Consider the following 23,082-nt stretch of genomic DNA (forward strand, 5'->3'; position numbering starts at 1 on the left):
AATTTAGATATTTTCTATCATGTATGTTATACCTCTGAAATCTCTCTGATTTCTGTAAAGTAGAAAAATGATCAAATTTGGCAATCAATCAGAATAATGTTCTTAATCCTAGTTTTTGTTCTGAGAGAATTAGTCATTTGGTTTTGACACCAACGTCCTTTAAAATTCAGTGTCATTCAATAGATTTCAAACCCGCACAGTGTAAATTTCATATATGTATCATAAAAATATATCTAGTAATTGTTTTTGAACACACACATATATATATAAGAATTTTTGCGTATAAATTTTCCAGACAGCATTAATTTTTAAAATAGGAGCAGTAACCCACGCTGGCTGAATAGTGTAAAAATCAACTTTAGTTCTCCATGTAGTTCATAAAAAAGGTTATTTCTTCAACCCTTTTAACTTTTGATAAAAAGAAAAAATAAATATTTCAATTATTTGTTTATTTTTTTTATTAATAGAATGTTTTTTATCTTCTAAAATTGATTTATTTTTAACATTTAGACAAAGACCTATTTGAAAGAAAAACATTTCATTTTTATCAACAAAGCTGAAAATTATTGGTTGCTGAATATTGCTGTTACAAATTTATTAGCAAATGAAACAAGTTTTTGATTAAAGTTTTCTTCTATCAACCCCATCTCACTCAAGTGTAAATGTGTTTCAAGGAAAAAAAAATCTACAAATATTAGATGCAACATTTCATACTAGTTTTGTTTCAATGAAATGAATTTTCTGAAATAATTTCTAATTTTTTTCGTATGCATACACTTCATATGCATTCATTTTATGAAATTTAAAAAGTAAAATAATCCCTTTTATTGTAAAATAGATTTTTTTTTTATACCTTGCTCTCCATGAATATTTAGTTGCCTAATTTGACTCACAAATTTGGATAAAAGTAAATTAGCATAATTACAAAAAGAATATTCGTTACAATTAAAAAAGAAAATAATAAAAATATTTAGTAATAAAATAAATTACCTGTTTATCATAATTATGAATTGTTAGTAGATATTCTTTATCAAAATTTCTTCTTATTGAGATTAAAGTGACATATTTCTATTTTTTCTTTTTTTTTTTTAACAAAGGAGTCACTACTTATCAAGGCCTGGAGGCCACCCAAGGATAAGGGTTAATGAGTGTACAGTAGTCAATGAGACAATATCGTAGTAATTGTTAGTAGTGGAAATTTAGTAAATTGGATTACTTAAGGGAACGGCTCATCAAGAACTTGTTTACGTTGGACTTGAAGATGACCATATTGTAGTCAGCTGGAAAGCAGAGAAACTGAAGAGAGTTCCACAGGCATGCAGTTTTAAGAAAGGAGCTTTGTTTATAGAATCTATGTTTAGGTTTAAGCACAGATAAAGAGTGGGGGACATTATTGATAGTGGTTTCAACTAGATGAGTGTTTTTCGTGAAAGTTTGACGAGTGGGGAGACCACAGATTGGAGGTCAGACGAACACTTGTCATGAAAATGACGATAAAATAAAGATAGGTTCGCAATGTCTCTTCTGTGGAAAAGAGGTTGCAGAGAAGAGAAAAGGGCATCTCCCACTAGGCTATGAAGTCTATTTTGAACTCTATCACGGCAGAATAAGATGCTTCTAGCAGCTTCTGCCCAGATGTGGCAACATTACTCCATCCTTAGATGTACTTGGCTCTTATACAAAAAGAGAATTGCATCAGTAGTGAGATATCTACTGGAGTGGTAGAATGACCCTACCATTTTTCCAGCAGCCTTGGCAACGGATTTGATGTATGCGTTTCATGAAACCTCCCCAAGACTAGAGCCATTCATTTCAATTGATGCCAGACGGAGATCAGAGTGTTGATGATATAAAGATAGAAGCTTGGTTTAAGATGTATTAAAATTAACCAGCCACCTCTTTATCCATTGCACCACATGCTCACAATCAGAGGAGAGAGAATCAGAAATAACAGTCATTTACAGCCTTTGAAGTATTGCTATAGATGGAAGTGTCGTCAGCATAAATGTTTACAAATGATCTTAGGATGTGATTTGGGAGATCATTGATATAGATCAGGAAGAGAGTTGGACCCAGGATAGACACTTGACTGACTCCAGCATTGATACTGTGAGCTTGTGATTTCTGCCCATTACTCTTATGAACCTATCAGAGAGAAATGATTTAATTGAGAGGACATTTCCAGCTATGCCATAGCTGGAGATCTTGTGGAGTAGACCTTTATGCCATACTCTATCAAAGGCCTTTGATATGTCAAGAGCAATTGCCCTAGAAATGAAGCCCCTGTTGAAAGATTCACTAATCCTATGAAATATAACTGTTAGCACATCTGCTGTAGATTTAACAGAGTGGAAACCATATTGCATGTCACTGAGGAGGTTATTTTTGCTGAGGTGGTTGACTACTTCTCTATTTAACACAGATTCCAACAACTTACTCATGACACACAGGAGACTTATTAGTCTGTACAGAGAGGGAGATGATCGATCACCTGAATTTTTAAATACAGGGCATACTGATGAGGTTTTTCAGGGTGTTGGGAACAATTCTTCTTAAGACAATGCTTAAACAGCTTTGTAAGTATGGGAGCTAGTTCTGATTGAAGCTTTTTAAGCACTATAATTGGAATGCCGTCAGGGCCAATTGCTTTACTAGAATCAAAGTTTTTGATTAGTTTGGCAACATCACAGAAATTTGCATGTGTATTTTCAAACACAGGAGGAAATACAGGGGGTTGGTCGACTTGATTGCATAGTGTAAAAGTAACTGCAAAGTTCTTGGCAAAGAATTTGGTTTTGTCCAATACTGATGAGATTACCTCAGGTCCACTTATGGTGGTTGGGATAGAGCACACACTTCTGTTCAGGATTCTTGTTATTTGCCAAAACTGGTGGGCACTAAGCCACTGCTCAGCTACTTCGAACTTGATGGACTGAGCATACAACTCTCTCTAATTCTTTATTACTATTTCACAGTGGTTGCTGGCAATCCTGAAAGCAGCTTTAGTCTCAGTACATCTATTATGTTGGATGCAATAAAAAAAATGATTTCTGTGCGTACTGGCAGCAGCACATTATGGAGAGAATCACAACTGGCTGTTAGGTTTTGGCTAGAATTTTTTGAAGGGTATGAAGCAGTCTTTACGTACAATTAACCATTCTGTTAGGTCTGATACTATAGAGGACACAATTTTTGAACATGGAATGCAGAGGTAGATCTGATATAAATATACGAAAGCTATTTCTAAGTAATTGAATTTAATGATTAGGGCTATGACAACAGCATATTCTTTTCATTGTTTGGACTCTTGAGTGTGTAACCATTGATATCTTTTATGCTTTTATATAGAGTGATGTGGTTCTCAGTTGATTGACTGTGTCTAATCGAGTCATATATACTCGAGAGTCAAAGCAATGAAAAGAATATGCTGTTGTCATAGCTCTATTAATGATAAATAGAATGTTAATATTCCAACATAACTGTAGCTTTTTAAATTAAAATAGAAAGTTTTTGACTTATAGCTACTTTCTTCCATATCCAAAAAAATTGTTAATTTAGTTTTCAGATAGAAACATCAAGTACACATGGGGTATCCTACGGAATGCCAGACATTCCAGCAAAGAGATCTTAAATAAGACTCTCATCATCCCCTTAAGGGCAATTGTTTGTGTCTCTCTTGTACTTGGTTCACTGAGTATATTTGCCAGGTAGCTTTTGAAATTTTTTTCCATGATTCTGATTGGTTAAAATTACTGGAATGATGGAAATCTTTCTAAGATTCCAGTTTCTTTTCATGTTATACATAACATACATTATTTTTTCCCCCTCATCATCATTAGGGACACTAACTTCTACTAAGGTTGCTTCTTTCCTACTTCATGTCGCACATTACTATGTCAAGTTTAATAACCCTGTTTTCTAGGTACATAGTTGTAGTGACAGGTTAAGAATATGATTTCTGCATGGAATTCCACTTTTTTTAAATCTAGAAAAAGCGCTAGTAACACTTTCAAATTTACTTATCTCTAACAGCCACACAGACAACTGATCCTTACCTGATCATAAACTCCTCCAAAAGCTAAAATGTTGTCAGAACCTGGCAGAATGGTGGCACTCATCCCACTCCGTGTGTCTGGACGGAAACCGGATTGTTTCATAGAAATCCACTTCCACTTTTGTGGCTGAGAAGCATTCTTTTCTTGTTTACCTAAAAATAAAATAAAAATAAGGAAAATTTTATTTTTTAAATTAATTAATGTAGAGTTTTCTTATTTCTGGTACTCTCCTTTCACTTGCAATAACTTTTCAATTACAAAGTATTCTTTCATGACTTTCTCTAGATCTGTTATACAGATACATTTTTTCATGTTGGATATATCTAACACATGAAGTTATCTTGTGAGATTTTAAAAGCTGGACTTAAATAACATTTAAGCTGTCAAATCAAACTTTGACTCTGATTAGCCAATTTCCATTTGTTAATGTTGTAACATATTATTAGTACTATAATAACATATACTTCACTACAGTTTGAAAACATGATGTAGTCCTAATATAGAAACGATTTTCAATTATGACCAAAAAACTAAAAATCCGCTTACGTCATTAATAAAAAATAAATTTCAACAGTGATCTATTTCATTTAATTGGTAAACATTTTTATTTTTCACAACTCCACAATATACAATTCTTTTCTTACAATTTATTTATTACTATGATAGTAGCTAGCACATTTTTGTTTATAACAACTATCTAAAGTGCTGTTCTTCCATAATGAGCCAAGCAGCATTACTTTTTAATGACTGCATACTGTCTTTTTTTCACAACATTCAATACTATTCCATATTACTTCTTTAAATCTATATTTAATTGGCATTTTCCTAGAATTAAATTATTTTCCCACCTCAATCAAAAAGAAGGGAAGAAATAAGTTGAATGCAACATGCTTCATAAACAAACAAAATGTGTTTCAAAATCGTTCGTGCCAGCATTTTCTTCCTTGAATGTATCTTACTTATGCTGAGACAAAAAAAGAAGGAAAGCAATAAGATAAACAGTGCATGATTTATTTCCAGGTTAAATCAAAGTGTTACTTTTATACTTGTCATGGTGGGCTTACAATTAAGAACAAAGCAGTTAGAGATTGAAATTGTGAGTCAAAACAATGGCCAGTATCTTTCATGAGCAATTTAAGTTTAGTTGAAATTAATATATTAAGCAATTTCTAGATATTTACTTTTTTTTCCTGTTTTTTTTTTTTTGGGGGGGGGGTACATAATTTACAGGAATTTTCTTCATACTTAAAAAAAAAACACATTTTCCTTTTAAACAAAAAGGAATTCAAATTTTTGCGATTATTAATAAAATACTCTTGGTGTTAGCTTTCACTTATATAAGAGAGAGAAAGATGTGAAGAAGGAGAGAGAGAAAGAGGGATGAAAGAGAGGAAGAGAGCAAGAGGGTTGAGAGAATGGGGGCAAAGAGAGGGAGAGACAGATAGTGGTAAAAGAGAGAAAATGAAAGAAGAGAGGGAGAGAGAAAGTGTGAAAAAGAGAAGGAGGAGAAAAGGGATCCAGATGAAAACATGATTTTTATTAAGATAGAGATATATATTTACTTGAAAATAGATGACGTCATAAAGCTGCCATTCATCCTTTATGACATTATCATACAAGTCCACACATTGTTAGCTGCTGATAATTGAAAATACAACAATTTCTTAAAATGGGCTCGATTTTCAAATGGTTTTCAAATTATTTATTTCAATCAATTATCTACAAGAATTTAAAATAAAATAGTTAACTTGAGAGAAAAATAGCAAAGGTTTACCTTCTGGTATGAGAGCAAACATATCTGAATGAAATATACCCTGATCCAAATCCTTTTTGATTGGCTGTTTGCTGTAGCCACCATATACAACAATCTTATTAAGATGAGTAGCAGACGCCATGATGCAACCTGATCTGGGTGCTGGAGCCTTTCCAGAAGCTTCAATTTTACTCCAGGAATATGTCTCTAAGTTGAAGATATATACATCGTTGAAGTATTTGTAGTCTCTGTAATTCAAAAAAATAAAAAATATGTCTCTAAGTTGAAGATATATACATCATTGAAGTATTTGTAGTCTCTGTAATTCAAAAAAATAAAAAATATGTCTCTAAGTTGAAGATATATACATCATTGAAGTATTTGTAGTCTCTGTAATTCAAAAAAATAAAAAATATGTCTCTAAGTTGAAGATATATACATCGTTGAAGTATTTGTAGTCTCTGTAATTCAAAAAAATAAAAAATATGTCTCTAAGTTGAAGGTATATACATCGTTGAAGTATTTGTAGTCTCTGTAATTCAAAAAAATAAAAAATATGTCTCTAAGTTGAAGATATATACATCGTTGAAGTATTTGTAGTCTCTGTAATTCAAAAAAATAAAAAATATGTCTCTAAGTTGAAGATATATACATCATTGAAGTATTTGTAGTCTCTGTAATTCAAAAAAATAAAAAATATGTCTCTAAGTTGAAGATATATACATCGTTGAAGTATTTGTAGTCTCTGTAATTCAAAAAAATAAAAAATATGTCTCTAAGTTGAAGATATATACATCATTGAAGTATTTGTAGTCTCTGTAATTCAAAAAAATAAAAAATATGTCTCTAAGTTGAAGATATATACATCATTGAAGTATTTGTAGTCTCTGTAATTCAAAAAAATAAAAAATATGTCTCTAAGTTGAAGATATATACATCGTTGAAGTATTTGTAGTCTCTGTAATTCAAAAAAATAAAAAATATGTCTCTAAGTTGAAGATATATACATCGTTGAAGTATTTGTAGTCTCTGTAATTCAAAAAAATAAAAAATATGTCTCTAAGTTGAAGATATATACATCGTTGAAGTATTTGTAGTCTCTGTAATTCAAAAAAATAAAAAATATGTCTCTAAGTTGAAGATATATACATCATTGAAGTATTTGTAGTCTCTGTAATTCAAAAAAATAAAAAATAGCTACAAATTATAGCACATTTGTTATATGTTTAAATATTTTTTTAATACATTCCATAATAATATACTTATTCATGTTTGTGCATATGTTACACACTCATTCAAAAAAATGAGATTGTCTGATTACCAAAGATGAGTGAGACTTAACTGGTGTTATTAAACTTCAAAATGAATTGTTCTCAAATCGAATTCTATTGTACAATTTTAAAAACCCACTCTTTGCATGATTTTAATGTAGTTTTAATACACATTTGTCACAATTTTATAGGATTAATTAGGGCTTAAGGATCACCAGCAGGATAGGGAGACAAGACAAACAGCTTTCGGTTGACACCAATTAATTTTCACCCTCACACATACACATGGAATTTTGTAAACAAACATAAAAAAACTAATTGTTTGGGGTTTTTTTGCCAGCAAGATTTTTTTTTTTTAATGTAGGGTGCATTTTTTTTATTTACAAAACTTTTTAATAAAAATATTCAAACAAATTTTTTTATAAACAAACGAGAGATGATTATTTTACATTTTAATAGTTATATTATTTTTTGATAGGGGAAAGATTTATTTTTTTAATGTAAGGTACAAAACATTTTGGAGGAAACAGGATTTTACGTACATAAACAACTGACATGAGAATTTAGGACACTGATCTTTCATGTCCTCCCAGTGAAAAAGAAATCCTTCTAGACGAGACAATTTTTATGCATAATAGAATCTTAGGTACTTGTACAGTTTAATCAAGACATTAAAAAATTAAAATATCGAAAAAAAGTTATATTGTGTGTATCTGTTATGAAGTTCTCCAAAAAAGAATTTCACTTAATTTGAGTAAGTAATTTTTTTTTTACAGCGAACAACAATTTGTTATAACAGCAGGCAAAAGGTAGCCAGGTTTGGATTTTTAGATGACGAGGAAGTGAGAGAAACTATTATTAAACATGGAGACGGGGTGTTGACGTTTTAGACTGAGTTATCTCCCGTGGCCCCCCCTTTATCGTTGTATAAAAATCCAAACATGGCTACCTTTTGTCCGCTGTCATAACAAATTGTTTTTCTGCTGTAAAAAAAAAAATAATACCTGATCAAATTAAGTGAAATATTTTTTGGAGAACTTAATTCCATAACAGGTATGTGTAATATAATTTTTTTTCAATATTTTCATTTTTTAATGTCTTGATTAAACTAAACAAATACCATTATTTGAACTGAATTGTTAAAAAATTATAACTAATTAATTTGTTAAAGTAATGTTTTAATCGCCATAAAATTATTGGATTTGAATCGCGTTCAAACTGTTCAATTTTTTTATAAATGACGATTTGCTAAGATTTTTAAGAAGAAAAGTTATTATTTAAGATAGGGAGGAGGGTGTCGGCACTTTAGACTGTGGCATGTTCTAAAAATCCAAACATGGCTACCTTCAGCGCGCCGTCATAAAAACGTGTTTTTCCGCTGTAAAAAAAAACTACTCAATCAAATTAAATGAAGTTTTTTTCTTCAGAGGACTTCAGTCCAAAACGGATATGTATAATATAACTTTTTTTTTTTTTCCGATATTTTCATTCTTTAATATCCTGATTAAACAGTACAAGTACCGAATCTTATCTAAAATATCTAATCTACAAGGGATGAACAGGATTTTCCTTACATTAAAAACCGATCATTTATAAAATAATACACTTAATTAAAAAATAAAAATAAATAAAAACTTTTGGCCTCCTCAATGGGGCAGAGTAGACAGAGGGTCAATTTTTAATCTAGGAAAAATCCAGCTCCCCATACAAGGCACTCCGGATCTGTTATAAAATTACCTCAGTCTAGAAGGATTTCTCCATCACTGACCAAGGAGAGGAAAGATGAAATGTATTTTTACAACACTCATTTAATGTAGAAAGGCAAGTAAGTAGCAAAGGTTTATTTTATAAAAATAAAAGTTATAAAAATATATATAATATAAATATACAATAAAAAAGTTGTAAATAAAGTTCTGTATTTTTAAATTTCATTTGTTTATACTTGTTGCATACAGATATGCAAACATTTTTGTAACTAAACAAAACAAAACACTCTACATTAAAAAATAAATCTTGCTAGCGAAAAACCAAACAACTTATTTTTTATGTTTGTCTACAGAATGCCATGTGTGTGTGTGTGTGAAAGCAAAAGGCAGCCAGTTTCAACTAAATACTGTTTTTCTTGTTTCTCCTTCCTGCTGAGGTCCTTAAGCCCTAAATGATCCATTTTCAATAAATAAAATTTAAAAGATTTATTGCAGAGTTAGGGAAATGAGTTACTTGTATAAATTCAGTTTTCTGTAACATTTATGGTTCGTCATTCGGTCTAAGATGATACTCCTGTTAAGTGTCTATTTAAAATGCTTTTTTTTAAATGGAAATATTATATTTTTAATTTAAATGCTAAGTGGAAATTGATTTTGAATTGATTCAAATTTTAAGTTAAAATATGCTTAAAATATTCAGAGCAGATGATTTTTATTAAGTTTCAAATGGTTGCCCTTAATGTTAGCATTTGATTGGTTAATTTGAATCATGTGATTGTTTGAAAAAATGTAAACAAACATCTCACAGGTAACAACTTAATCATTTATTTTTTTTAATGAAAATTTTATGTTGAATTTTTAACATCTAAATATTTTTCTCCATGGACAAGCTTTTTATTCTTTAGGAAAATTGTCTCTACATTAAATAATTGACTTCTTTACTATGTCACCTCAATATTATCAAAAATAATTCTAAAGTAGTATAATATCAAATCAACATGTTTTATCTCTTTTATTATTAACTGTAAGCATGTAATTGACTAACATGTCATTTAATTTCATGACAGGTTTAAATGGCCTTTTAAACTAACCTGTCTCTGGCCAGGTTTTTATTTATCTCTCTTTCTCTTAAATACATCCTTATCATTTCCTCCCGTGTTTTCCTTGGCATTACAACTGATTCTACTGCCTCAACTGTTCTACATTTACTAAACCAAACACTATCATTTATTTCTTCAATGTGACTTGATTTAGTCACACACACACACACACACATATATATATATTAACGTACATAAAAGTTATCCATATATAAAAATATTTAAATATTAAAAAAAAGGAAAAAGAGGGTAACACATTTATATAAGCAAAAGAAAGGGCAAGTAACTCTTTCATTGCTAAGGTAGCAAAATTAAATACAAAAAGCAGTGTTTCAAAACTGTTAATATCACTAAAAAAATAACAGATATATATATATATATATATATATATATATATATATATATATATATATATATATATATATATACACACACATAAAATTGATGAAAATAAAACTTGAATAAATTACAATTCAACAAATAAATTACAATTCAACAAATACAATTTGAATAAATTACAATTCAACAAATAAATTACAATTCAACAAATATTCAAACAAGGAATACAAACAAAAAAATGTTAAGTATTATTCTTTATTTTAATTCTATGTTTGAATATTTGATAAATTAATATTGTAATTTATTAAATTTTTGCCATCAGCAATTTTCTTATTTGTTAATTGTTCTATCTAGCTTTTTGAGCTATTTATTATCTCAATAGGTTCTAATTTAAATATTTATCTTGGTAATTATATATATATATATATATATATATATATATATATATGTTAAAAAAAAAAGAATGGAAGATACAAAACAAAATAGTTTTCTTTAAGAGCTTGATAAAGAAGATCTTTATTTTTTTACATTAAAATTATAAAAAATAAATAAATAAAAGGATATCCAAGACTGACCTGGTGTTATCATTAAAGCCACCAAATAAAACCAGCATCTTTTTATAAGCTACCATTCGATGACCACTCCGTGCAGATGGACCACCAACACATCTAAAAAATTGGGCGGAAATAAGATAAAAACAAAATAATGTGATAGCAATTATCCATATTACATACGGATTTTAAAATAGTGAAATGTAAACTATGAATATTTCAGCTTCTCTACATCAATTAAATCATAAGACAACTTCACCCATATCTGTCTATGTGCATGTGCGTGTTTCTATCACAAGTACATGTCTTACACTTACTACATGCATTAATATTTTTTAATTCATTTATTATTCATCAATTATTATTTCAGCAGCCTCATAACTCTTCTTTTGTCTTTTTGTCATCACATTCCATGAGCAACATACCTAACAAAGGGATAAAAATTGCAGTTTTCTGGGTTGGAATCTATCCATATAACATTTATAATTGATTGGCCTTGAAGTGGTATGATTTTTTTTTTTAGCTCCTTATATCAAGTGGCTTCATATCTTGTTTGGAGTGATTCCATGAAAAGTATAAATAAAAATAAAACAATAAAAAATGCAACCACATTCTAAAAAATGCAGATTCAAAAATATTCTATTTAAAAAATAATTTCATTGCAAAATTAAATCCACCAGAAAGTATTTCCTCAATTTATGTGATAGTTTTATAGAAATTTGGCTCTTTTAAAATTATAATAAAAACACCAAAAAATGGTATAAATAAAACAAATCACAAGTATTTATAGGTTTTAAAGAGTTTAACAGATTTTATTGCAAAACAGATCTTGAATAATTCCTTCATTGAATTATCTACTGAAAAATGTAAATATTTCTTACAAAAATTTGATTAAAAAAAAACAAATGTAGGAGATGACAGTGTATGATAGTTTCATAACAATTTGGTTCTTAAAAAAAAAAAAACTATATTGCCTGCGTGTACTGATTGTGTGTGTACTGATTGTGTGTGTACTGATTGTGTGTGTACTGATTGTGTGTGTACATATTTGTAGGGTTTTCATATTTGTAGGTTTTTCATATTTGGCTGATATATGTGTGCATGTTAATGTTTCATTTTTTTTCTATTCTCTTTTTGCAGGAGCTTTTTTGTATGATTAGGGAACTCACCATCTGATGCACTTCAAGATCATATGCAGGACCTGAGTACTCAGTTAACTTCTGTGATAAAGTTTCTTTATCAAATTGTGGACACATTAAAAACATTTAAGTGTTACAACAAGTCACAACATTTCGGCAAATGTAACCTCAGATCTTCTTCAGGTTTATCTTGTTGAATTCAATTTATATGGAATTTCAAATGGAACCATTTATGTAATCCATGGAGGTAAAATCCTTTTGTTCTACAAGGACTTGTGGCATAACGGATAAAATACAAACAGATAAAGTAAAATTCAATTCTAAGTGAGACTTTTCTGGAGGTTGAAGGTCAAATCTTCAATGCAGGGGGCGATACTAAGAATACAAATTACTTAAGCCTTCTACTCGGTCATTACTGATGGAATGAGAGCATTCTACCCCAGTGGATTAAATAAAGGGCTCCATTCAAAACTCTGTGCAGAGTTCCCAGAATTTTTTATTTAATTATTTGGACTATTATCCTCCTCTTCTTGTTGTTATTTTCACAACATTTCGGCCAATTATTCCTCCGGTTTTCGTCAACCGCGACGGAATAGGAATGTTGAATGCACTAACTCCATCCACAACAATTATTGCTTTCAGTAGTTGTTGTTATCTTACCACGGTTTGGTCAACTAATCTACTGACCGACTTTGGGTGGGATTGAAACTGCTACCTTCAGACAATGCTCACTTGGAATCTTGGATATTCTTGCATCTCTATCCACTGTACAATGGGCCCCAAAGGGCAATCAAGGTTGGATTTTTTAGTCTTATAAATTCACAATCTTCTGAAAGCAGTAATTGCTGTGAATGTAGTTGGAGGATTTGACATCCTATCCCGTCGCAGTTAACCTGACGAAGGTCGAAACATCATGAAAACAACAACTAGAAGAGGAGGAGAATAGTCCAAATAATTAAATAAAAGATTATACAAATTACTCATCTCCAAAATAATTCCAAATTAATTCAATAGATTTCCCAGAGTTCAACAAGATAAACCAGTAGGTCGGAAATCACATTGGCTGAAACATTGTCCGAAAAACATTCAAGATGAGAACAGTAGTTTAAATAATTTAAATTATCAATCCTCATTTCAAACTAGAGGAAGACCTCCAATCTGGTGGAATGGGGACAAAAATGGATGGTCACATTCAATGCTGCCAAGACTAAGCTTGTTTCCTTCTATAATTACAAGAAACATTCTTAAACACTAATAGCTATGACTAACGATATACTACCTGAAAGTACTTCTTTCAAACTTCTCGGCTTAACGTTCACAGGGAAACATGAGTTGGAACAGATACATTGAGAGCATTGCCAGGACTGCTGCGAGGTAGGTGGGCTCTCTCTTCCATGCTAGAAAGTTACTTATGCCTGAAAAGATCCTGTATCTCTACAAAGCCACAATTCGCCCATGTATGGAGTATTGTTGTCACATTTGCATCTGCTACTAGTCTCTCGCTCCTAGATAGGGTCCTGATAGGTCCTGAACTGTCAACTGGGCTTTAGCCTCTGTCCCATTGACGAAATGTTGCATCCCTCTGCCTGTTCTACAAGTATTTTAATGCTGGATGCTCCAACGAACTACAAGCCCTTGCACCCCCTTGACATAAATACCTCCGATAAACACGACAAGCAGCAAAATCCCACCCCTACACAGTAGAGATCTATAGATGTAAGAAAGCCTTCTACTCTAATAGTTTCTTACTCAGAACTGCTAGGCTTTGGAACACCTTTCTGTGTTCCTGCTTTCCCAACGGTACTGAGAGACAGAAGTTCAAGTGTAATGTGAACAGACATTTTGCTGTCAAACTTCCTATATAGCATCCCTGCAACTTATGGCCCCGATAGTAGCCTCCTACATCAAAGTGGCACTGTGCCTTGTTTGAGGTGAAAATGGAATAAAAAAAAAAATCGGAAACAGGACTTTGAAAGTTAAACTTAATTATCATGAGAGTATTTAGTTATATTATTATTTCGGTACTTGTTTCGTTTAATCAAGGCATTAAAAAATGAAAATATTGAAAAAAGTTATATTGCACGAACTCGTTATGGAATTAAGTTCTCCAAAAAAATTTTTCATTTAATTTGATTAAGTAATTTTTATTTTTTACAGCAGAAAAACAATTTGTTATGACAGCAAGCAAAAGGTAGCCAGGTTTGGATTTTTAGACAACTAGGATGTGAGAGAAACTATTATTTAACATGGAGACAGGGTGTTGACGTTTTTGACTGAGTTATCTCCCGTGGCGCCCCCTCCCTTTCTCGTCATCTAAAAATCCAAACATGGCTACCTTTTGTCCACTGTCATAACAAATTGTTTTTCTGCTGTAAAAAAAAAAATAATACTTGATCAAATTGAGTGAAATATTTTTTGGAGAACTTAATTCCATAACAGGTATGTGCAATATAATTTTTTTTTCAATATTTTCATTTTTTAATGTCTTGATTAAACTAAACAAATACCATTATTTGAACTGAATTGTTAAAAATTATAACTAATTAATTTGTTAAAATAATGTAGCATAAAATTATTGAATTTGAATCGTATTCAAACTGTTCAATCTTTTAATAAATGAGGATTTGCTAAGAATTTTAAAGCTAGAAATGAATATCTAAGAAAGTTTAAATGCTTCAAACTTACTTTCAAATTTCGATGGGTTACAAAGTAATTTTTTTTTCTTTTTAATTTCTTTTACTATTATTCACCTCAAACAAGGAATATTGTCATTTGGATGTAAGGAGGTACTATTTGGGACCATGTAGTGAGTTGAGTAGCAAGATGTCTGTTTACATTACATTTAAACTCCTACATGTTAGTACAGTTAGGAAAGCAAGAAACAGGGAATAAATTCCAAAGTCTAGCAAACAATTAAAATGTTTGGCTTGTTTACAAAGAAATAGAAATGCATTATGGTGGATTTAATTTATATTTCAAATGGAATTTTTACAATTTTATTTTATTTCACACTATTGCATTTTTTTATCACAAAAACCGACATTTGCATGTTTGTGTGTATTATTCCTATTTAAAATTGCCAATGTTACTTACTTGATTTTCTCCCATTTCTTTTCCTTGAATGAATACATCCAAAGATCTTTAAAATGATAGAATTGAGACTGTGAGCGGTTGGCAAATTCACCACCAAAGATCCACAATTGTCCACCACCTTGCTTTAATAGAACTGCCTAAAAGATATAAGAAAATATTCAGTCCAAAATGCTTAATATCTCTATTATATAAAAGTCACTTTGTGTGTGTGTGTTCATTCCTCATAGGTTCCCAAACAGCTGAGCTTATCTTTTGCAAATTTCACATAAAAGTAATTTATCTGTCTGGCAGTGTTCTTAGACATGTCTTGTAGAGAAATTCATTCAATATGTATCGAAAATTGAAAAAATCTGATCCTAAAAATAGTTTTTTTCTTATAAATAAAAAAGAATAATTTTTACAGAGGAACTTGTATACATTACACCGGCAAGGGAGATAATAAGATCTTAGCAATGATTTCTTCTTAAGAAAAAGAATTATTGACATCTTGAGATATAGCTTAGTTGTAAAGCATTTGACTATAGGTCGAATGATTCCGTGTTAAAGCCTAGATGTACTTCATTTTATTTTTTTCTTAAGTTCAATTTACAATAAAAGAAGAAGTATCATTTAAAATTGCTGCAAATCATTTCTTTGTTTGCATATTTTAAAATTAAACATTAATCAGAAGTGACTTTTACAGAGCATTCATCGTCAAGCTCTAATATCAAGTGACATGATATTGTAAACAAACACAGATGGAATTCAATGAACGATATTATCATTATTATTTATTTTATTTATTTATTTATTTTTGTGACTTAGTCCACTGGACAAATTATTCTTCGTAATATATAATACTCAACAGAGGATTGATTCTATAATAATACATACGAAATCTGCATAAATTAAAATATCATGCTTAAGCATATTGTACGACCGAGCAACGCCGGGCGTCCAGCTAGTCTATAATAAGAATCAATGTTTGTTCAATAACCACCCACACACACAAAATCCATGAAAAAACAAAATCAAACAAAAATTTGTATGATGTACAGACACATGACAGAAAGAATATAGCGTTTATCAAAAATCCTGTAAATTGATCAAGTAGTTTTCTTTTTAAATAAAAAAATCAAATTTTATTGTTAAAGGATAAGCAACAATCTTGCAATACAATCTGGAAAACAGGCTGAAAGAACAAGGGAGATAACTTCAAGTCATTAAAACTTGCAAACTTTTAGCCATTCTTAAGATGGAAGGGGGAGTTGCTTAAAAATGATTTCTTTTATAATCTATGCTTAATTAATTTAAGTGATTTTTAGCATATGATATTTACTTTCCATCACAGGTTATGTACATCATACAGGTTTTTTTTATGTTTTCTTCTGTCTTAGTCATTACCGTTTGAGCTATCGTCAGATGGATAAGAAATAGTTACAAATGAACTGACTTTAACATATAAATGTATATTTTCACAGACCATTCATCACACAGACAGAGAAACAAGGTCACTTTATATATATATATATATATATATATATATATATATATATATATATATATATATATATATATATAAAACAATGGTCTACAACAAATGCAATCATTTGACCCACCTCACGCCACTCTGCAACCTTGCAACCTGGAGGAGATGCACTTTGAAAGACAGACACACACACACAGACATGGTGAATTTTATATATATATAAATATGACTTGGGTGCCATCAGCTAGAATTGAAACCAAAACATATAGCACTCCAGCCTCAGTCATTACCATTTGAGGTATTGTAAGGTGGATAAAAAATAATTAAAAATGAACTTTAAAATGTATAAATGTGTACTTGTGCATGTATACAAGAGCACTTTTAAGTAGACTTACATCTGCCAAGTTCCATTTTTTTTCAATTTTGACCCCTTATCAGCTATTTTTACTGACTAACAACTTATAAAAAAAACGGTTCACAAAAAATGCAATTATTTGAGTCACCTTGTGCCACTCTGCAACTTTGCATTTCGAAGGAGATGCACTTTGAAAAAAATGGAGACAGACAAACACAGACATAGTGAGTTTTATAAATTCGATAGAGAAGAGAGAGAAAAGAATTTCATATTTTTATAACCTTCGGACATGTTCATATAACCTTCAGACATGTTCATATAGTAATAACAAAATGGCTGCCATATTATCTGCACGAGAAAAACTGAAACCCCCCCCCCTGAAATTTAACATCTTGATACTGATTTCAGCATTTTCTTTTGCCATCCCCAAACTTAAGGTCTACTTTCCTAGGAGCAAAGTCTAGTAATTGCTCTGATACTATGCTTCATCGTTTTTGTCTGCGATCAGTGAAGAAGAAATCCTTCTCGATTGAGGCAGTTTTATTTTATCTCAAACCAGAGTGCCTCTTTTTGGTAGCTTAATTTTCCTCACATTAAAACTAACATTGTTTCTAACATCCCCTCATTTGGAGGCAAGTAAATAGGGACAAATTATATCCTATTTTGATGAAATTTATAAACAATGTTTCAAATTCTCTGAAGAAGACAATAGAAATGCTCCCAAATTGTTTTGTTACTCTATATGTACCAAATACCTATATGAACATATCTCTAAGTGACCTATGGAGACAGCCTTTAAAACTTCAAATACATATATCTGACTTTAATCACACTCAAATCAGTGCTTGTTTATATTGGTGATCTTTTAAACTAACGCATTTCAGGTGATATTATTACATACTTAAATGTCATGGTGAAATTAGTAAAAATTCCAAAAATGATCCAGTAGAAAAATAATTACAAGTAAAAATTTAATTTATCAATTTATCAAGTTTTATCATGTTTTCATGTGGAATCACGTTAGTATGACAAACAAGGGAGATAACCTGCGACTTAAATTGACAAATAAGAAATCCGCCATTTTTAGAATGTAACTGTGGCTGATTTTTTTTGTTGAAAATAGATGTAGCACATCTTCTACTGAATCATTTTTCATAATTTTTGGAATTTATACTAATTTTCGCCATGATACAATGCCAGGTATGTAATAATGTTTTGACCTGAAAACTGGTTTAAAAGATCACTAATATAAACAAGCACCTTCAAACCATATATATAAGAGACTACTTCAGGGTTTTCTAGCCATTAAGCTTCTTCCAATTATATTAAGGATCAAAATAGGTAGAAGGGATCAGTAAAAATGAAGAAAATAATCTGATATTTTATAAGCATATCGAAAAAGCACAGTAGTGATCCTCATTCAATCCCGAGCAATGTCAGGAGGTTCCTGTTAATATATGCTAAAATACAAAGAAAGGTTTACTGTTTTAAACAAGTCATAATCAGATTTGATATTTTATTTTGTAATTTTGGCATATTACTTTCATGTACAACACAAGTAAAATGCGTGAAAACCAAGAAAATCAATAAACCGATAAATCGTGTTGCCAGTCAGGCTGGAAAATTCAAGTTTTTGACTTTATGAAAAACCTTACCAAAATAAACAAAATATTGCCAAAGCAACTTTTTCTTCCATGAATACGTGATTTAGCAACATGATAAACAATATAATAAAAAGCACAATCATAACTAGATTCTGTAGAATACAACATTTATATAGAAGATAATGGACTCTTTATTTGAAAACAAAAAAAGGACATCCTCATCAATAATCATAAAAACAGCTTTCATGATGTACAGGTTAAAACTAGTAAATAAATTTACCTGATGAGAACTTCTTGGAGGAGGGGCACCTGGAGCAGTAATCTTGTGCCATTCATTCTTTTTGATGTTATAAAAATACAGCTCATTGTACATAAGCATCTTTTAAAAAAGAAAAAAGGAAAAAGGTAGGTTTATTACATGATTAAATAAAAATTTTAAAATATACATATCAGGTTCGTGCAAAAGTTTTGCTGGTTTGTAGAAGGAGCAATTTATATTGTTATTACTTAAAAATATCACCATGATTAATTTATAACTTACTTTTTATTTCAGATTAAAGCATCATTCATTTTTTTATGCAATGTTCTTATCCATGTTGACTTGAAAACAATCTTGTTTAGTCAACAGAAAAGGGAGCGAATTGATGGGAATTAAGATTTATAAATGCCATATTGGTGGGTATTCCCAACAAACAGTCAGAGAGAGTATTCAACAACAGGAAGTCGGAATATTACATTCGCACCAATTTGACATTTTTTCCCCCAATTCCCTAAAGAGTGCTCAACTTTAATTTTTTGTTGGTGTAAAAGTTTTTGTCAGTTTGTAGAAGAAGCGTTCTAAACGATTGTAATTTATTTTATGCATATTGTTATTACTTAAACATATCACCATGATTAATTTATAAACTTTTTCAGATTATTAAAGCATCATTCATATTTTTATGCAATGTTCTTATCCATGTTGACCTGAAAATTACCTTCTTTAGTCAAGAGAAAGAGAGTGATCTTCCATCATGATAATGCTCATCCTTACACAGCACTACTGAGCAAAGACCCAGGAGAATGAATTTAGTTTGGAAATCTTGCCATATCCTGCCTATTCTATTGATCTAGCTTACTTGAATTATCACTTATTTCGAGGATTGCAAAATCGTTTTCATGATCTTAGATTAACATCATGGGAGGAGATTGAACACGAGTTAGATTTATATTTCACATTCAAGGTCTAAAGAATTTTACGAGTGAGGCATTTATAAGCTCATTGACAGATGGAATCAAATTAAAGTCATTATTGTTATGAATAAAGATTTTCAAAAGCAGCTTTTCATTTTCAATATTAAATTCTAAATGGAAAACATTTTGCATCAACCTAATATAATGATTTGTTTAATACAATAGAATAGTTTTATTTATCTCTTCTTCAGGAGGGTAGATACAAGGTGAGGTGTGAGTTTGAAAAGCCAACAGACTAGGATTAGCATGCTGTGGCCTACATGAAATACCTCAGCAGCCCTGTTAGCATTCCCTAGTAAGGACACCTCAGGTAATTAGCAATAAACTAACCCTTTCTCAAAGAGAAGGTAAAGCCTGGGAGAATGGACCTCCTAAGACTGAACAGGATCATATCTCAGCCAAACAGCAATAAAGTCAATGTTGAACTGATTGTCAAGGAACAAGGAAACAATGTTTCGACAGATGTTATCGCCAAACTTTTTTGGGTGTATCTTGTCGAACTCTAAAATTTTTCTGTCGAACACGGAAATCTGTATGAAATTTAAACCAAAACCCCATGGATAGGGTTCTGTTCAAAATAATAGTATTCATGTATACGTGAAGATAACAGAACAGAAAGTCAACATGTTAATTCCATCTGCATCAATGAACAGTCTTGCTACTTGTATCCTGTAGAATCAAAATGACACTTTCTAATATAAGGGCTTCAAGTGACAAACTCTTGTTTAAATGAATATTTATATGCAAGTATTTTTACTCAAGGCTAACAACTAATCAGAACAAGGAGAATAGAATTGCGCATCTAAGCATAATAGAACATTCCAGTCTGTTTATATACCAACTTCTGATCTCTAGTTTTAACTCAACTAATTAAACAACTGCACATGAGCTACAAAATTTTATACACCTCTCAATATCCTTGGACCTCTATTGTTCCTGATATTCATAAATGACCTCCCCGACAACATTGCCTCTGAGATGGGTATATATGCTGATGACACTACACTCTATGGCAGGCACGACAGGAAGACGAATGAACACATTTCTAAAGAAATGGCAGAAACACTAGAGGAAGACCTCCAATCTGTAGTGGAATGGGGACAAAAGTGGTTGGTCACGTTCAATGCTGCCAAGACTAAACTAGTTTCATTCAATAATTACAAGAAACCCTCTCTACCACCCATAGCAATGGCCAACGACTCTTTATCTGAGAGTCCATCTTTCAAACTCCTTGGCCTAACGTTCACAGGAAACATGAGTTGGAACAATTACATTGAAGGCATTGCCAGGGCTGCTGCAAGAAAGGTGGGCTCTCTCTACCGTGCTAGAAAACTACTAACACCCGAAAGTATCCTGTACCTCTATAAGGCCACCATTCGCCCATGTATGGAGTATTGCTGCCACATCTGGGCTGGTGCATCTGCTACTAGTCTCTCGCTCCTTGACAAGGTTCAAAAGAGAGTCGCAAACCTGATAGGCCCTGAACTGGCATCTAAGCTTCAGCCTCTGTCCCATTGACGAAATGTTGCATCCCTCTGCCTTTTCTACAAGTATTTTAGTGGTGAATGCTCTTACGAACTGCAATCACTTGTGCCCCCACGACGTGAGCACCCTCGACAAACCCGACAGGCTGCTAAATCCCACCCCCACACTGTAGAGATCCCTAGATGTAAAAGATCTTTTTACTCCAATAGTTTCTTCCCCAGAACCGCTAGACTCTGGAATTCCATTCCAGGTCCCTGCTTCCCCAACAGTACTGACGTGCAGAAGTTCAAGTGTAACGTGAACCGACACCTTGCTGCCCAAATCCCTACATAGTACCCCAGTAGTGTTGCCCCTGATAGTAGCCCCCCACACCAAAGTGGCAATTTGCCTTGTTTGGGGTGAAAATGTAATAAAAAAAAAATTAAAAAAAAAAAAAAATATGATTTGTAACTTACCTCTTTACCATTGAAGTACTCCCCGCCAAACATGACCAATTCTTCCTTTTCAGGGTGACTGCTTAATGATGCATTACATCTTTTTAAAAAAAAAAAAAAAAAGGCAATGTATGGATATAAAATAGATAATAAATTAAAATTCAACAAATTGGAGTCTTAATGTGAAAAAGCAAAGAAGATTTGGATGAATGGATGAAGATTTGGTAGTAAAAAGAATAATGTAAATATCAACTAAAAAGCAATTTTTTTTATTGCAAGTAGATAAAATGATTAAAGCTAATCATGTATATGAGTGAATCATACTGATTAAGTTGATGGCTGATGAGAAAAGTTTTGCAGCTTTATTTTTTTACTAGCATAGGTACCCGGCATTGCCCGGGTGGAGAGAGGTGGTATACTAAGGCTATTAAGCAATCAAATCCCAGAGAAAAAAATCAAAACAACTTTTGTTTCAATCGAAATAGCAGCAAGTATGCGTGTGAGTGCAAAAAAATAAAATTAGCTGCAGGAGCCATGCTCGAACCTATAATGTGAAAGAGGAAAAGGAGGTGAAAAAAGCTAACGCGTTAGCTTTCTTGGCCACAGCAACTTATGACGTCACGGGTCTTCGAAATAACATCTTTTAAATGTACGTTGAGATTGCTAGGCGTATGACTTTGCACAAATGTCAATGCTAAAAATTGACCCCTCGCAAAAAATGGCCCAGTTGACCACAGAATTAATCTTTTTGACCAATTTTTAGATATTTGTGATCTGAAAGGTTGACCTTTATAATGATACCAATTTTGTCATTGTTTGATATGTCTGTCATAAGTTTTTGGAAGACATACACACACATACATACATACAAACTAACACACATTTTCCCTTTTATATAATAGACTAATGGTGGTACCCAGCATTGCCTGGGTGGAGAAAGGTGATGTAGTAAGGATATTGAGCAACCTTCAGAAAAAAAATTTAGACGGGTGGAGAGAGGTGTAAAAAAAAAAAACATGAACCAGTTTAAGTGAATTTGAAAATAATTCAGTTTCTGTTTTAAAAGGGAAAAAAATCACATGACGTAAACCTCAAAATAAGAAAAATGTTATGGCAAATAAAAAGCTTTTAGCCCTGTTTAAATGTTAAAACTTAAAAAAAAATAATAGACCATCGTTACGTGGGCTCGAATGTGAAAACTAAAAGCTTATGGCATGACCTCATTACCCACTACCCCACGACGCTGTCAGCGAAATAATTTCAGCTTTTTTTTATTTAAACCAATTCAAGAAAGAATGTCTGATGTGCATGTGTATTTGTCGAAAACATCATGCTTTCAGATAGTACCGGTATTGGACTGGTCCAATGCAGCTGAGAAAAGTTTTTGGCAGACATACAAACACACACAAATTTTTCCTTTCATATCAAAAAAAAAAAAAATTGGCAAAGTGGGGGAAGGTTGCCTAATCGTAAAATCCGCTTCTAATTTTTAAAAA

At 31.5% G+C, this 23,082-nt stretch overlaps 1 protein-coding gene across 2 annotated transcripts in view; it reads right to left on the reverse strand.

Annotated features, from left to right (window-relative positions):
- Window positions 1–23,082, reverse strand: part of LOC145259900 (kelch domain-containing protein 4-like) — a 64,282-nt gene that overhangs the window by 24,935 nt on the left and 16,265 nt on the right. The window contains exons 3-8 of one of the 2 annotated variants that reach the window (XM_080117821.1): window positions 21,608–21,686; window positions 18,715–18,813; window positions 15,008–15,144; window positions 10,800–10,892; window positions 5,830–6,056; window positions 4,056–4,207 (exon numbers count right to left, since the gene is read on the reverse strand). In XM_080117821.1, the coding sequence (XP_079973947.1) occupies window positions 4,056–4,207; window positions 5,830–6,056; window positions 10,800–10,892; window positions 15,008–15,144; window positions 18,715–18,813; window positions 21,608–21,686 (787 nt within the window). Of the gene's footprint in view, window positions 1–4,055; window positions 4,208–5,823; window positions 6,057–10,799; window positions 10,893–15,007; window positions 15,145–18,714; window positions 18,814–21,607; window positions 21,687–23,082 lie in introns of both variants that reach the window. The other variant, XM_080117820.1, reaches the window with a different exon arrangement.

Source organism: Euprymna scolopes, chromosome 35 (genome assembly GCF_053919585.1).
Source record: "Euprymna scolopes isolate OS-2025 chromosome 35, ASM5391958v1, whole genome shotgun sequence".
Taxonomy (NCBI): domain Eukaryota; kingdom Metazoa; phylum Mollusca; class Cephalopoda; order Sepiida; family Sepiolidae; genus Euprymna; species Euprymna scolopes.